General features: G+C 36.1%; 2 protein-coding genes across 2 annotated transcripts; one reads left to right on the top strand and one right to left on the bottom strand.

Annotated features, from left to right (window-relative positions):
• Window positions 1-67: 67 nt before the first annotated feature.
• Window positions 68-3,455, top strand: LOC131552355 (BLOC-2 complex member HPS6). The gene is given in 2 exon segments (XM_058796084.1): window positions 68-1,341; window positions 1,343-3,455. Coding segments are annotated over 2 exon segments (2,505 nt in total). The 3' UTR covers window positions 2,574-3,455.
• A 1,449-nt stretch (window positions 3,456-4,904) lies between these two features.
• On the bottom strand, window positions 4,905-17,056 carry prom2 (prominin 2). The gene is given in 26 exon segments (XM_058794741.1): window positions 4,905-5,509; window positions 5,623-5,735; window positions 5,851-5,940; window positions 6,026-6,094; window positions 6,214-6,294; window positions 6,630-6,683; window positions 6,846-6,938; window positions 7,034-7,102; window positions 9,042-9,182; window positions 9,264-9,348; window positions 9,443-9,531; window positions 9,659-9,782; window positions 9,903-10,055; window positions 10,159-10,315; window positions 10,487-10,550; window positions 10,950-11,024; window positions 12,194-12,390; window positions 12,540-12,629; window positions 12,874-12,937; window positions 13,405-13,463; window positions 13,466-13,524; window positions 13,618-13,823; window positions 14,262-14,317; window positions 16,137-16,415; window positions 16,547-16,617; window positions 16,902-17,056. Coding segments are annotated over 24 exon segments (2,502 nt in total). The 5' UTR covers window positions 16,363-16,415; window positions 16,547-16,617; window positions 16,902-17,056; the 3' UTR covers window positions 4,905-5,421.
• Between the last annotated feature and the right edge of the window lie 955 nt (window positions 17,057-18,011).

Genomic DNA, 18,011 nt, shown 5'->3' with positions numbered 1-18,011 from the left:
GGTCTAAACTGAAAGTGGTTTCACGCGCATCGTGTGCTTCCTATTCCAGATCGACTTTTCAGCAAACATGACGCGACTCGCATTAGAACAAGTGACTGATTTCGGCGATTTCACGAAAGGAAAGGATCTAAAAGAGTTTTTCAAGCAGGCATACTCCAACAACATCTCATCTGAAAACTGCCTGTCTGATGTGCGTCTGAGTCCAGATGGACGTCACATTCATATCATTGTGCGTCAGCCCAAGAGTGGTCTTATGACACATGACAAATATCAGCGACCTCATCTCATGCAATGCCAGAAACACGTTGATTTAGTGCTAACTGGAAATGTGCCTATAGTGGATGTCATTTATATCCCTCAAAGCAAACCAGAAGATGGAGCCTCTGTGCTGGGAGTAATATTTGAGAATGGAAGAGGGGAATTCTGGAAATTCCTAGAGTGCAGATCAGGCTGGCATTTACTCCAGACTGTGGATCTGTGTAACAGCCCTCGTGCTAAAGTCATTTCTGTGTCCGTGTGTCAGAATTTCATTATATGGTGTGAGGAGCGACCGCCATCTGAGAACTCCAATAGTGTGTGCAGCAACTTCAGGTTCTGCATCTGCAAAAAGACTATAGATGTTAATGAGGGAGGTGTCAATTTGGGAAACGTGAAAATCGCATTGCACAATAATCCTCGATACACAACCGTCAGTTCTGGGGATTTGGTCTATCTGCTCCCAGACATGAGGGAAAACTCTTCCATGGGTGTTTCGAAAGTGTTTCTTGCATGGTCTCCTGAACATGACACCTTTAAAGTGCATAGTGCCTGTAGTTGCACACTTATGAAAAGCTCAAGCAAGGAATCTGACTTCAAGAGACTTGTTGCAGACTGCATTGGCCTTCTATCTACCATAAATCCTCCTGATATCTGTGGATTCTCTCCCACTGGATGTGGAGACCTCCTCTTCCTTCTCAGCACTGGTTGGGTATGCATTATGAAGAGGGATGGCGGTCTTCGCAACATATACAAACTTCCTGATAATTGCCTAAGTGCTAGTGGGACTCAAAATTGCCTGAAGATATATAATGAAATCCTGGCACTAACAATAGGCAGGACCCTCTTCTTAATTGACACCAAATGTGGTCTGGAATTAGAAAGAATAAGTCTGAAATCAGAAGGTCTTCTCTTCGTAAACACTTTGGACAGTCACTCTCCACAAATGCTGTCAGAAACCGGGCTGTTTGTGGTCACGCAAAAACCGAAGCCTTCTCCGACGCTTTCAGAAGACTTGAGTGCACTCTTAGTTGAGGCTGTCTTTGAGGAGGCATGCAAATACTATCAGCAAAGAAGTCTAAGCAGCACAGCTCACGGTGGAGAAGCTCAAAAAAGGTGGGATGTTTCAAGCACCCATATCGCTGGCTGCCATCCTCAGGGATTACCTCAGCAGCCAGAAGACCAAAACTGGTGAGAAACATTCCACAGGTCAAGAAAGGCTCATGAGCTCACTCGAATCAGAGCTTAGGAGTCTCGTTCTGTTGGAGGACATCAAAACATCAATGGTGAAGGCTTCGGAGAAAGATCTAGGGAACTATTGTGAAAGCTTGGTGCAGCAGGAGATCTGCCGGCTGCTTAGCGGTGAGCTAGAGAGGGAGAATCTTCAGTATCTAAACAGCATCTTCCATCTCTTTCCCACTTACTCCTGGCACGCCATTCAAGCGGTTCTGCATCTGAGGTGCAACGGTGAGGGTTTGTTGTCGTCTAAAGCTCCTGCTGAGTTATGGAAAATCATCCTCAGCCCTGTGCAACCCACAGCAAACTTTGCTCACTGCAACGGTCAGCAGAAACACACTACGATGCCTGTTTTTGAGCTCTTGTGCCACTCTATCTTCAAATTCCAGCCCAGCTGGCTCCCCAGGTTTCTCGAACTGGCACAACAACAATCCGGCGGGTCCTCCAAGTCTTCGTGGGGTTACAGCATGAAGGAGAGCTCTGAGAGCTTGCCGCTCTATAAACGGGCCTTGACAGTGCTCCCTTGCAAAGGGACCTACCAACACCTGGAAGTGGAGCTGCTTTTGTGCAGCGAGCGGCCTAAAGCGATAATGCAAGCGTTGAGGATTCTCATCAAGCAAGGGCAGTGGGAACGGGTTGCGCAAGTAGCTGAGAGGTTCTGCCGGCAGAGCCCGCTTCTGAACAAAGAGATTTTCAGTGCTCTGCTGTGTGAAGTGTCCCAACATAGAGACCTGGACCCTTATTTGGACCTGCTGTGGACTCTTTGTCCAGAGGACATGACTGTGACGAGCATACTTAATATTGTATTGAAAAACCTGTCTGATTCGACGCAGAACTCTGGACCTTTCGAGGCTCATGGCAGCCAGGTCACCATCGGGCTTTTGAAACCACTGCTCAGAAAAGTTCTCCAAAGGGAGACCAAACCGAGCCAAAGGTACGCAGATATCCTTCAGTCGCCCACAGTTCCTCCGCTCACTCCTCCACGGCAGCCGAAGGGACTGTTCAGAGATGCGGAGCAGCAGGAAACCAAGCAGAGGACTTCCTCTGGATCTCAAGTGACATCTCAAGCCAAGCTGGTCTGACTTTCCCACTCTCAAATCATGTCTGACCCTTGACATGATTTGACCCTTTGAGACTGTTTTAAAAGGGTGTCAGAGGTACAGGTTAACCCAAAATTAAATTCTGTCATCATTTACTCACTTTTATGTCATTCCAAACCTTTGGAGCACTTAAGAATAGATTCTGATAAACAATTTAACAGTTTTTACCCATACAATAAAAGAAAATTTAATCCATGGACCCCATTGACTTTCACTGTATTGCCTGTATTTTCTGTTCTACAAAACAAAGTAAGCCACACAGGTTTGGAACAACATGAGGCTGAATAAATAATGACACAATTTCATTTTTGGGTCAGCTGTCCCTTTTAGAAGTACTATTTACCTTGCATGGTCTGAATAAAATTACGGAGCTTCGGATCGAACAATATTTCATTAATTATTAAAATAGTAAAGTAATAACTCGCACTGCTTAATTATTCCTAATATAGAATAGAATGTAATGTGTTGTTTTTATGTTTACTTGGTTTGCTGCATTTCATCTTATGTGTTTTTGGTGTCTTTTAAACTGCTATCACCCTGATCCTAGTGCAAGGTCAGAGATGACTAAGCACATTTCATGTTCTAGATCATTTATTGTATAAACTCTTAGAATAACAATGTCTGTTTTCTGTCGACACTACAGTTTATCATTATATGCTGGTGTAATTATTATTTTAAGAAAATACACGTGGAAGATGTAAGCTAAGAACTGTATTAGTCATTAATAAAAATGTACAGTAATATAAAATGTGCATGCTGATGCATTGGACATTTCAGATTTATATATGCCTTATATATTTCATGGATTGCTCTTGTGTTTAGTGCTATCACAGGGATTTTAACACTGTAAAAAGAAATTAAATATGACTTTCATGTACTGCTGCCACTTATTTTCAAGTCTCTTTTTGAACTGAAGTGTCACAGCCGTCATTAGTGATTTCTGGTTTTGTGGTCAGAGAGGGGAATTCTGATGTGTTTCCAATGCAAAGCTTTATAAACTCACTAGGTCTGTACAGCCCCACCCTTTGCATTCCTACTGAGCTCAGCAGCAGCATTCACAGCACTGCTTTAAATTCAATTACACTAAATTCTATTATACAGTGACCAGCTTCAAACTCAATCACATTGGACAGGCTTGTGTTGCCCTGAATTGACTCGTCATAGCTAATTGTATTTGTAGAGCTGAAACACTTCTATTTTCTCTTTGTGATGCAAGTGTTTACCAAGTACTGGTTTGACTGAGTATTCTGCACAATGTATTTGAAATTTTATTTTATGATCTAAAGTAATTAACTAAAGGCACTAAAAATGTACATTTAAAAAACATTTAGTAAAAATGTAGACAAATCTGTGCCGCATTGTGTCTGCTGAGGAAAAAGTGAATTGTTTGACACTGATACTGGCATGTTTGCGGATTCTTGAGACATGGGACAAAACATTCATTTAAAAAAAAAAAAAAAAACATTTCCAGTTTGATTATTAGAGAAGATTGCAAGAATGGGTTTACACAAATGTAAATCTTATTTATTTACATCTTATTTATTTTTGATAATTTGCCTAATTTTAAGTGGTGTTGTTCTGCTTGCAACACTACAAAAACAAAATGCCTACAGAATACAAAAAACAAAATACTTTTTGACAAATAAATAGATGGAGCTGAAAATCAATTTTTAAAAAGTATATATATATATATATATATATAATTCAAAATAACAGCAGTTAAATATATTTTATAACATTCTAAATGTCTTTCTTTTCTATCACTTTTGATCCATTTAATTTCTTTAAAAAATTATTGACCCCAAACCTTTGAATGGTAGTGTACACATAACATGAATGTGCATAAGTCTTAGATTTATATGATTCCAAGACCAGTTGCATGTCTATTAAGTATCTATGGTATTTAGTAATCCGAATGCTAAGTGGTAGCTCTAATATGGAGAAATGGGCTAGTATACTTTTCAATTAATATTTTTCCTGCTGTATAATCTCAGTGCTCTTGAAAAGTGCTATGTTACAATATTTTCTGGATATTTAATGTTTTGGTCGGAATAGTGCATAAATCTTGTTTTTCTGGTTTTTCTCTCTCTCTCTCTCTCTCTCTCTCTCTCGCTAAGCAGCACATATATGTGTGGAATGTGTGCTCCACTGCTCTAGTGCTTCATCCTGATTGGCACACTGTTGCAATGGCAGTTGTACCATGAGGCCTCAGTCACAGGATGTAGTGTGTACTGGGGGGAGGGTTTCTCGACAGGTCATCTGGACAGACTGTGGCAAGCAATTCTTTACACCAAACAAACAGGTTCAGCATGGTAGTGTCAGCACCTTTTATTATGATTGTAATTAATACATGACACAAGATAGAAATGTTTAACAGGTCTCAGATTCTACCTATCAGACCACACCGTTTCAAAAAGAGGGCACTTCTTGTTGGTTTATAAAATCACAGTCTCCACAGTTATTCATGAGCTAATTTCATTATTAAAACTTAATAGAAATGTTTTTTTTTTTTAAATAAAATATATGTCGTATATCTATAACAGCATATCCATATTTCTTATTGAAAAAATGGCATAAATAAATCTAAATGCCTACAGGACTACATAAAGTGCGTTCTAAAGCTTCAACTCCCATAATGCCTCATAACAGAAAAACATATTACAGTTGTAACAGTAAAGTTGTGCTTTTAATTTAAATATTGTGCTGAAATCATTTGACAAAATAAAGAAAAAGGTACTTTGGCATTATTTTTACTACAATCATTATCTACTTGTCAATTCATTGATCTGTGGGTCAGTGTGTAACTTAACAGTCATTTTTAATTATGTGCTTATGAAAAAGGTGGTTGTTTGCCATTTTCCAATAATTCAGGTTTGAGGTGGGCCTTTGGGAAAGGACTCATCGTGAAGTTATTGTTCCTTTAAAGAGAGAAATCAGAAGGAAACCAATTGAATTGATCCATGACAGTATGTAAACAGTAGACTTTTCCATGATCTGCTTCTACATTTAGAAAACAAACAAGATAAATTACTCATAAACATCTGAATACTTCATCCTGCGGTAGTACTTGGCCAGTTTAACTGAGAAAATGATGCTGGGGATCAGGAACATCATACACCAGCCCAAACTCAACCAAAAGGCGTTCTGGGGAACAGACAGGATATTATGTTTTATTAGATGGGAACCATGTGCACTTACAAATCTCTCAGCGCTGTAATAAGGGGGAAAAAAGCAGCTAGAGCTAACGATGGATTCTTACCAAAGATTCTATCAAGTGTTTACAGACAAGCTCCTCTGATCTGTCTACTGCTGCAGCTGCAGGCCCACAACGACCCACCTTCTCTGTGATCTGATACAGAATGCAACAGCATTATATTAATAATCCACCATTAAGATAGTCGGCACCTTGAATATAAATAAAGACATACACATACCGTTTGATTTACCCAGTGCAGAAATGTCTGAAAGACTTTTAGCTGACAGTCTATGAAAACCCTGCTCTCCTGCAGAAAACAAGCATACAGTTACTATAAAATGCACAGTAGATTTTTCATCGCTGTAATACAGAAATCATCCTGACAGATAATTTATCTAAATATAGCACTGATTGTGCAACACTCACAGTTTTCACTATTTGTGATATGTTGTAGTTCAGGACGTCCTGAGCATAGCCAACTTTTTGGAAAACATTTTCCACAGCTGCCTATAAAATGAATAAATGTGATGAACAGAAAGCTCAAAAGAACAGCATTTATTTGAAACAGAAATTCTGGTAACAATATAAAAGTCTTTACTGTCACTTTTGGACAGTATCAGTTTAATGCATTCTGGCTGAATGGTACTGTATGCTGGTGAATCTTTACACAATGACAATATTTCAAATGCTCCCTAATACCACCTGCAATAACTGCACGTAGCAAATCATAATTCATGAGATCTATAATTCAATTCTTTTAAAAACTGATATACTGTAATTTAGGCTACAGTATTATATATACGGATACTCTCATGCAATTATGATGGCTAGTGTTTACTTACAGTGATTTGTGATGCTACTACACTGAGATTCTTAACAGTGGTGTTCAGTTCCAGCTGCAAAGAGGAAAAGGATGCAGATCATAGTAAACCAAACTGATACAAATTAGTCAAGAACACTTTGTGATTAATATTCATTCAATGAATATGATAATGATAATGTCACATTCAGTTGAAATTTTTATTCTGAGTACTGTCTTTTGTGTTGTGTTGACACACCAGCAAAGGCATAATTTGAGACGTGATTTTAGTCTGGATGTCTCGCAGATCGTTTGCTTCCCCATGCAGTTCATCTTTTATAGCTTGGTTACTCTGAAAGACACAAATAAGTGTACATGATCCATCTCAGTCATTCACTAGAGCAGGGAGTGTTAATAAGACAACAAGTAAACAAGAGTAACTTTCACCTGTTTGCCAGCCAAGATATCCAGACTTTCTGCTACTGAGTTCAGATTAGTTCCCGACACGTCATTAATCTGAAATCCAAAAAAGGAATCACTAATATAGATTTTAAAATATATTCATATAAATATATTCTCAATAAGTACTTCTTCATATATTTTTGCCATTTTGCCAGAAATATGTTTTCAATACAAATATATTTATATTGTCCATTAATATATTTTAAAGAATACATTTTGCATTTGCCTAAACATATACATGTTCAGGGAAAAAAAAAGAAAGATAAAAAAAAAAAAATATATATATATATATATATAGGCTAAGGACTTTACCTGGACAACCTTAAAGGTGATTTTCTCAATATTTTTTTTTTTTTTTTTTGCACCCTCAGATTCCAGAATTTCAAATAGTTGTACCTCGGCCAAATATTGTCCTATCCTCCATACATCAATGAAAAGCTTATTTATTCAGTTTTCAGATGATGTATAAATCGCAATTTCCAAAAATTGACCCTTATGGCTGGTTTTACGGTCCTGGGTCACACACACACACACACATACATACATACATACATACATACATATATATATATATATATATATATATATATATATATATATACATACATACATATATACACACACACACACACACACACATACATACATGCATACAGTAGTGGTCAGAATTATTGGTACCCTTGGTAAATATGATCAAAGAAGGCTGTGAAAATTAATCTGTATTGTTAATCCTTTTGATCTTTTATTAAAAAAATTCACAAAAATCTAACCTTTCATTGGATAATAAGAATTTAAAATGGGGGGACATATCATTATGAAATAAATGTTTTTCTCTAATACACATTGGCCACAATTAACGGCACCCTTTTATTCAATACTTTTTGAAACCTACTTTTTGAAAATTTGCCAGTTTAACAGCTCTAAACTTTCTCCTATAATGCCTGATGAGGTTAGAGAACACCTGACAAGAGATCAGAGACCATTCCTTCATCCAGAATCACTCCTGACCCTTTAGATTCACAGCTCCATGTTGGTGCTTCTTCTCTTCAGTTCACCACTCATTTTCTATAGGGTTCAGATCAGAGGACTGGAATGGACATAGCAGAAGCTTGGTTTTGTGCTCAGTGACCCATTTTTGTGTTGTTTTTGAGGTTTGTGTTTGGATTATTGCACAGTTGGAAGATCCAAACATGGCCCATTATAAGATTTCTAACAGAGTCAGTCACTTATTGATTTTTTATCTGTTGGTATTTGATAGAATCCATGATGCCATGTGTCTAAACAAGATGTCCAGGACCTCCAGCAGAAATATAGGCCCACAACATCAAAAATTTTTACTTTTTATCCCTGTATTCACCAAACCCATCTTGAGTGTTTGCTGCTAAAAAGCTAAATTATTTTAGTTTCATCTGACCATAGAAGCCAGTCCCATTTGAAGTTCCAGTCATGTCTGATAACTGAATATACTGGAGTTTGATTTTGGATGAGCGAGGAGAATTTTTCTTGAAACCCTCCCAAACAACATGTGATGATGTAGGTGCTGTTTGACCATTTTTTTTTAAGGTTTTCTGACCCCCGAGACTCAACTATTTTCTGCAATTCTCCAGCTGTGGTCCTTGGAGAGTCTTTAGCCACTCAAACTCTCCTTCTCACCGTGCATTAGGACGATATAGACACACGTCCTCTTTCAGGCAGTTTCGTAACATTTTATGTTGACTGGAAATTTGAATGGGAATATACTTCAGAGATATTTTACTCGTGCATAACGTGTATTTGAGAAAAACATTTATTTCATAATGATATTGGGTGCCCAAGGGTGCCAATAATTCTGACCACTACTGTATATATATATATATATATATATATATATGATTATTATTCTTTTTTTGGCCATATGGATAATGCTCATATGTACGGTTATTAAATTATACGTCATTTGATTTCACAAACAGTATGTGCTAGTGTACTTTTGAGAATGAAGTATACAGTGTACCTGCTGTATGATGTTGCTGAAGTTCATACTGGCGCTGCTGGAGAAGTTGTTTAGCTGGGATTTTACCTCTGGACTGAGGATGGTGATGTTTGCTATGTTGATTTGTACCTCCTCAAAGGTCTGATCAATCTCATGGGTGTACTGTTGAGAGAATCAGCCATTAGTGTCCAATAAGCGATGCGTCAATCATAGGAAAGTAAAGAAAGAGTAATAATATATCACCTGTGAAACATCTAATTTACTATTTAGGTCAAAGATCTCATTCAGATGAAATGTAGTCCACAAGGGCTTATTCTTTCGACAGTCACTAGAAATAATAAAAAGTGGATTTACTGATTTATTTTGGATGTAAATAATGTAAATATGACAGCCATCATCATGCTGTCTTGTGTGTGACGTACCTGTACACATTACCAATACTCAGGTTTGTATTCAGATTCAGAGCCCTTGACAGGTTGAAATCTGGAATCAGCCCTGGAGTGTCAATAAGCTATGAAACACAATATGATAATCAAATATACTGGCAATAATTGATGCAAAAATTTACATTTACTGGAAACTAGTAACTAGTCAAGGTCATGCGATTAAACACAATGAGTCAGTGTTAATGGAAATACCTGGATGAGTTCCTTGTTTTGCCATGGTTTACAGACCAGGGTATAAGTATTTCCTCCCACTATGAAAAGTATCAACACTATTAACATGAAGATCCAGGAGACCAGGAAGCTGAAACCTACTCCTCTAAAATGACACAAGAGGAAGTAATTACTGCACGTACAGTTTTATTGTACCATATATAACAATGCACACTGACAGTTTTCAGTTACACAAGCACAAAACAAAAGGGGAATTTAAACTCACGCCATGAAAAATATTCCTCCACAGTTGGATGTGCCGGAACGTTCAGTGGGATTGTCTTTAGGATTTAGTCCAGCTACACCCAGCAGCAGACCCATAAAATTACAGATCACCACCAGCAAAATCAGACAGCTCAGGACCAATCCAACAGCCCAACTATTACAAAAAATAAAAGAGAGATTATTTGAGATTATTATAAAATACATTGTATTTCAACACAGAGAATTGTGGTTAATTAGAACAAGATGTGTTTAGTTACCTGATTTGACTTGATCTCTCTATGTAAGGAGAAATATCTTTGATCGATTTCTGCACGTCCGTTACTGGTGCTGAGATAGTCTTCAATACATCAAGAGGAAGGCCTTTGGTCACACCTGAGATCTCAGTTTTTAATGTTTCAAGCTGCAATAAAGCCACTTTAAAGGACACAAGGCACAACATCACTTAACAACTAGACTGATCAGTAACTTCAAGTACAACACACTACTTAACCCTTAAGTGAACAAACTTTTGAGAATTAAGATAATCTGATCAAATGATTCCCAAGAAAGAGGACCCATTAAGGACACTTAACAACACAAACTTACCCTGCACACTTAGTCTGGTCTCATTTTTCACTTTATCTGGAATGCTGTCAAAAAAGTTTCTCCCCTGGGATTCAAACATGTACAATGAACATCATTCATTCACAACGATTAAATATATATGTAGATATAGGATAAATAGGATACTGTTATGAATGTTTTCTTTTTCTTTTTCAAGAAATTAACTTTTTACCCAGCAAGGATATAAAAATGGCAGGAAAGACATTTAAAGTCTTACCAAAAAATAAATAAATAAATAATCAAATAATTGCTATTCATTTGACCTTTCTATTCACCAAAATATCCTGACAAAAATCAATCATGGTTTCCCACAAAATATTAAGCAGCACAACTGTTTTGAAAATTGATAATACTAAGACTTGTTTCTTGATCACCAAATCAGAGAGAGAGAGAGAAAAAAAATGTACTGAAGTGAAATTTTATAGCTGTGAAATACAGCACTAACCTTATTTGCCTGTCCAATGACATCCGCATTTATAGCCTTGTCTACAGCAGACCTCAGGTCGTTTTGATCAGGAAACTACCAAATTGTGACACAGACAAAGCACATGCAAAGGTTTTTTTTTTTCATTATAAACTATATTTTAAGCATTAAAAAAATTATTTTCGGTATGTCTCCTTTTGCTTTCATGACAGCAGCACTCTAGAATGAACTCCACACGTTAAAGTCAATAAGACAAAATGAGTAGTTTTCATACAGTCATGTGAACTCAGCCCCTATTTTTAAACTACTTATATAACTGTATTCTGAATATGAATTATTTGTAATATAATTTTCAAAAACACTTTTAATCTTTATGGGCTAAACCATTTAATGAGAAGTGCATCTTTAATATTTATTATAAATATTATGCATTAGTATAATTATTTTTTAAAACAATTATAAATATTTATTATAAATATTCGAATTTAGATTATAAATAATTCTTATAATTAGCATTTTAAATACATATTTAGTTTTTTAATGTTTTAATCCTATATTTTCAGTGTGGTTTCAGACACCATTGTAAATTTCAGCAGAGCACCACATTTAACACTAGAGGGCAGTACTAGCTGTACATCAATGCTCTACATGCAGACATCCACATGCACAATGACAGTGACACATTCTTATTTTTCTATACAACAACCAGTATTTATAGAAATGTCTTTCAACCAGGTAAGAGTCAGGTTTCCAAGAGAAGGCGCTTGCAAGCATTGACATGTTAACAATAACTTCTTGCGTTACTCCTTATTGTTTGCACCTTTGTTGCTGTCTCCCTGCTTTCCTTCAATGACAAGTGTTTGAGCCTTTGTGTGCACAGAAGCCTGGTAACACAACTTGGTCTTGTGTACTTCTAGAGAAATGTTGTATAATAGTCATGTAATCTAAGCCAAAACATTGTTGTGTGGGTATTATAGTAATGCCTGTTCTCCCCAGAAGATTGATGCAGAATTCGCTCTGCTCCAATCACTGACCTGAGACAACCACAACCACAAAATGTCTAGAGCTTCAAATGAATGACTGTGTAATGATCCACCCACATTTTTCAGGTATTTTCTCTTAATACTCAACCTGAAACTACCACAAAGCCTAAAGTGGAATCAGGATATAATCAGGACTCCATATGCTTCACTGAACAGCCATAACACAATTCCCCAATGAGTTTTTGACTGGTTTGTCTCCATGACAGCTCTGGTTTAGCTTACGTCAAGGCTTCCTTCCAGTGATAGTTTGTCCAGTTCTGGCAGCTGGGAAGTGCAGTTTACACAGTCTGGCATATGCAAAGTGTTGTTAATCCGCTGCCTCACAGCAGATAAATTAGCTTTCAGCACATCCAACTTTGGTTTCAACAGCTCCAAAGTTTTATTAAGCTTAAGCAGTTCGTTGCTGGTGCTGTTTATCACTGTAACACACATAAAGAACAACATTTATTTAAAATCAATGGATTCATTAATGCTGCAAAGGTGAGTCAACGAGCAAAGGTTTGATCACAGAGCTAGTTTCCCAAAGAAAGGGGCTACTTTATCACTTGATGAGTAAATGCATACATACCTTGGGCTACTTCAGTAATGGAGTTGAATGCTGGGTCAAGGGAACCTTTAAGACCATTTTGGATTAATTTACCAAGCAGAGGCCCTATTTCTATGAGACAAACAGGAATTCAGTGTGAGATTAAAAGAAAAACAAATGGATCAAAAAAGAAATTAACTTTTTATTGTGGCAACATTCATGGTTGCAATCTTTAGATAACTATATTAAATGTTACAAAAAGGAAAATGTTTTTTCCCCTTGCAAATTCGAATTTGAGTGCAATTTTTGTCTCTTTCAATGGTTTTGCCTCCTTTAATTTGTGAACCTTGTCTTAAGAGATACGAGATGGACGTACCATTTAAGTTGTCTCTGACGATATCCACAGTCGCTCCGCTCTCATTCACAACTTGAATGATTTGCTGTTGAGAAATAAAAAGTTTTTTTTCCCCTTATGTATCAGCTATATTCAGTTTAATTCAGTATTGTTATCATTTGATTTGATTTCAGTTGTTGATATAAATCAACCTTGCACAGAGTTTAAACACAAGACTTCAAAAGATTTATATTTTAAATAAGTAATGTTCTTTTTATATTTCTATTCATCAAGAATCCTGAAATAAATCACGGCTTTCACAGAAATATTAAGCAGCACAACTGTTTTTTAACACTGATAATAATAAAAGATGTTTCTCAAGACTGGAAAAATTCAGCTTCGTATCACAGGAATAAATTACATTTTAAAATAATATAGTAAAATAGTAAACAGTTATTTTACATTGTAATATTTCAAAATAATTCTGTTCTTACTGTCTTTTTGATCAAAAACCTGCTAAACATTTGAAACGCATGAGGTTTTAATCTCACTTATTCTCTCTGAATAGTGTACCTCAGTAATAGTGTTAATATAGCCTTTGACATTCTCCAAGATGTCGGTGAGTTCTGAGGGCTGCGCACCACAGTCTCTGAAGTGTTTGTACTGCTCAGGAACATGCAAATATTCCCTGCCCTGCACAGCAATTGATATTAATTTAGCTAACTATATAAATATAAAATGTCAAAAATATCATTACAATAAGATTACACTCAAACCGGTGCTCACAGAATTAATACAGTGATGAGAAATGTGGCCAAGAAAAAGCTTCTTCGCTTGCATTGGATGTTCGTTGTTTGCTTCTGCTGCATGCGGCCCCCGCAGTTACCACAGCAACGACAGCAGGCAAAGATTAGGCCAATTAGAGGCATCAGGACAATATAGAGGATCCCAATGGCCACGCAGACCAGGAACCCTATCTCATATTGCAAAACCTGGTCAAAAGTGAAAGAGGATAGACAGGTTGGTTGCTGTGGGTATAGCTAAATTAAACAGTAAAGATGTTTTAAAAAAAAAAAAAAAAGTCTTGATGACATTATATAGGTGTACTTATGCGTGTCCATGTGCTCTTCTCAACTGTGTATCCAAAACATGTTTGACACTGTGTAATCAGATCAGCCAATCGAAACAGGCAAATAGTCAGTGTTTATACAACAAAATATTGGTGATGGCATGATTCACTTATGGTAAAAAAAATTTATAAAAATCCGGAAAAACTTGTCCTACCACACACACACATGTTCATTTATATCTGGATGACGCTGTATCAAGTACATTCTTCTTTATAGAAAAGTAAAATATCTATCGCAAAAAATCTGACCAAGGTGCTATTTTATTATCAAACCATTAATTTACCTGCAGGTGTGACATACCTTTTTAACCGTCTCTGTGTTGAAATCCTTATCTTTGATCATTCTAATCAGCAGATCTACAGGAAAAACATGCCAAGACATTCTATATTCTTTTTAATATCCATTTACACAACACAAAATTACATTATAACCAGTGTCCCAGCATTCTGCTTGTGCTAAAACAGTCTTGTGAGGAATACGGTGATGAAGTGGCCAAGGTCAAAGCTGTAACAACTCTCTGCTGTATGATTTTTCATACTTTTTTTTTTTCTAAATAGCCACTGATGTCAGCAAGTAGGTATTATACCAAAAGAGTCAAAGTAGAAAGGACTATACACAATACTCTATTGATGGGTGATGACGAATTGAATTCCGTCATTGTAACCTGAACAACTTCATGAGGTTTCAATGGAGTTATATTTCTGTAAAGCTTCATTCTATTGTTAGATTAAGTGTGACCCTGGACCACAAAACCAGTCTTAAGTCGCTGGGGTATATTTGTAGCAATAGCCAAAAATACAATGTATGGGTCAAAATTATAGATTTTTCTTTTATGGCAAATATCATTAGGACATTAAGTAAAGATCATGTTCCATGAAGATATTTTGTAACTTTCCTACTGTAAATATATCAAAACTTAATTTTTGATTAGTAATATGCATTGCTAAGAACTTCATTTGGGCAACTTTAAAGGCGATTTTCTCAATATTCTGATTTTTTTTCAGACTCGGAAGCGTTCACTCGGATGAGAGCGCAAAAGCACAGCACAAAAACGAATCAAACAGATCGCTGCAGCTTGAGACAGACAGGCTGTTCAAAAACACGCCGCATTAAAAACGTGAAGCTGAGCGCCAGTCAAAGTCGCGACAAAAAGAGTGTGCTTGCTTATTATGATTATTATATGGTAATCTGCAGAAGCGCAGTGAATTTATCAGTGCATCATGTTTTCACTCAGATAAAGACTGTCATTTTCTTCTTAAGAAAAAAATTAAGATGTTCTTAAGAATATATTTGAGAACTTATTAAGAATTTTTCAAGAATTGCACTTACGGACATTCTTACGAACTTCGTGGAATTTATCTTAAGAAATTTCTTAACTTATTTCTTAAGAAGATTTTCGTGAATCCGGCCCCAGATTCTCAAATAGTTGTATCTCGGTAAAATATTGCCCGATCCTAACAAACCATGCATCAATGGAAAGCTTATTTATTCAGCTTTCAGATGATGTATAAATCACAATTTCGAAAAATTGACTCTTATAACTGGTTTTGTGGTCCAGGGTCGCAAAATAATAATTGTCTGCAGGAAGAGATGTATAAACGTAATAGTTCATGTTTGATCCAATAATTATAGATCAAAGGGACATTGTTAACATTTCATGAACAGCTTTGAACTTTATGAGATCAGTAATTTTCTTTAAGCACACAATGAATATGCAGGTAATAATTAACTTTAAAGTTTGCCTTTCCATTTGTGATGCAGACTGCAACTATACAGGCTGATTGAAGAGTACAGCAATAAACATATTTTTGTGGTAAACAAAGCTCTTGGAAAGGGAGGGGAGATGATTCAAATCTCATGGACATTTGCATGGTTATTTTCACAGTGGTTTTGCTTCTGATAATTAACTGAGTACATTTATCCCAACTGAATAAGCACCATCTAACCATGTGCACAACAAGCCCAGCCTAATAACATCCTCTAATGAGTCTAATACAGCCATTACAGTCTCAGCTCAAGTTAGATTCATCTGTGCCACATATAGCATGTTGTTTACTTAGGTAAACCCATTGTAATCAAACTGTTAAATTAGTCAGTATCAAATTAACTTTTTCTGTTTGTGCTGAATACGCCTTTGTCAAACACAGAGATCAAAACGACATAACATAAACTCACCTTTAGGGAATGATTTGGGCTGGACAGAGTCCAGGAATGAATGTACAATTGGAGACATAAAGGCACTGTTGAAGGTCAGCTTGGTTGGTATTTCATATGGAGTTAGTAGCTCTGTTCTGTTGGCCTTGATAGGGCAGAACGGTTGTCCGCTTACACATGTCCAGAGAAACAGCGGCAAAATGCCACTCCAAAAAACACCTTTCATTCTGGACCTCATGTTCAGCATTAGTCAGTGGGTTTTTAGGTCATGTCTCGATTCTTATGAGCATCAAACGTCACCTATGGCATGATAGATGTCAATAATTAGTCTAATCTTCTTTAGAACATAATACAGTCAGCGTATGACTATTGTTTTATAATTGCAGCGATTATTGTGATAATTAGAGAAAAAGGAACTGTAGGCTACTTACGTCCTAAAACGCATCTTCCTGACTAAAATATATAAACAAAAACACTGTCAGGAATGAAAACGCTCTGAAAGCTAAAAAAAAAAAAAAAAAATTTAGATTAATAAAATCATCTTGCAATTCTATTGTTGTACAATTTCTTACATATTAACACCGACTGAAGTAAAACTCGATCTTCTTGTGTCAGACGAGTTTAAATAAACAGGTTGACATTAAACGTAACCGCGTTAGGCAGAAACTACTGAACTGTTTACCTAAAACAGTAACCTGAGAACTAAGCACGAAAAGGAGAAGCTAGAAAGACAGCACTTTAACCGCTAAGGGCAAAGTCATAAACAGCACTACAATAGTAGCCTACCTGTTTTCATTTAAATTCCTCCAGCTATTGTTGAGCGTGTTCCTCTTAGTTCAGTTTAAATGACCGATGTCTTTATCCCTCTGAGAGAAACCTGATGTCAACACTGAAGTTTAGCTGCATTGAGTGAAGCAATAAAAGATTGAATTGCCAGTTAAAGAATGAAAGACTAGGACAAACTGAAATGGGAGGGAGAGAAAGAGGGAGGGAGGCTCTGAGTTTATAAAGACTGGTCAGTTTTCAGAAATTAATCTATTTAAAACTGAGGGTGAACGCATTTTTCTATTGCTGTTGTTTCTAAAAGTATATTTAAATTAATATGTTTAATTTTTTTTCAATTTACATAAAACAATTATCAAAGAACATTGTATAAAATTACTAGGCTATTAATGACAACGGACACTGGTCAATTATAAAAAATAAAATAAAATAAATTACAATAACAAAATTACAACAAAAAAAATTATATTTCGTCGACTGATTAAATTATAGCCCTACAGTTTTATTAAAAATAAGAGAAAGAAAGAAAGAAATCCCCTGTCTTTTATGTTTTACAAAAGAAAGACGTTTGGAACAACATGAGAATGAGTAAAGTGACAGAATTTTCATATTTGTGTGAACTAACAATTCAAGAAAATCCAATAACTTTTGATTTATTAATTGAAAACATTAGTGGGTGCATTTAAATTATTTTTGGTTAGAAATGCATTTATTAATGTCATAATAGATCTGAACAAAGTGAGAGTCAATTATTTTACCCAAAACATTTAACAGCAGATGAATAAGCACGTGTGGATGCTTAACGAAAATATAAGTTAGATTTAAAACTAATATTGCTAAGCACTCCAAATATTTAATAGCAATGTTCCTGTTTTAACTTATTCAAAGAACAAATTTTTTTTTTAAATAGTTTCCTTATTGTTCCTGTTAACTGCCGTAGCAATTTAACAGTTCTGTCAAAAAGTAGGACATGAATGCTTCCTGGTGGCCTTTGATTTATCATTTACAAACGACCAGGTAAGCAAACACAGCACTAACCGTAAAGTACAACAAAAACACTTCCAGATCTGGATCTGTTTGCAGAGTATCTACCTGGAAATATGACGTGTCAAT

Source organism: Onychostoma macrolepis, chromosome 13 (assembly GCF_012432095.1).
Source record: "Onychostoma macrolepis isolate SWU-2019 chromosome 13, ASM1243209v1, whole genome shotgun sequence".
Taxonomy (NCBI): domain Eukaryota; kingdom Metazoa; phylum Chordata; class Actinopteri; order Cypriniformes; family Cyprinidae; genus Onychostoma; species Onychostoma macrolepis.
The sequence above is the reverse complement of the archived record's forward strand: the minus strand, read 5'-3'. Positions and strand labels throughout refer to the sequence as shown.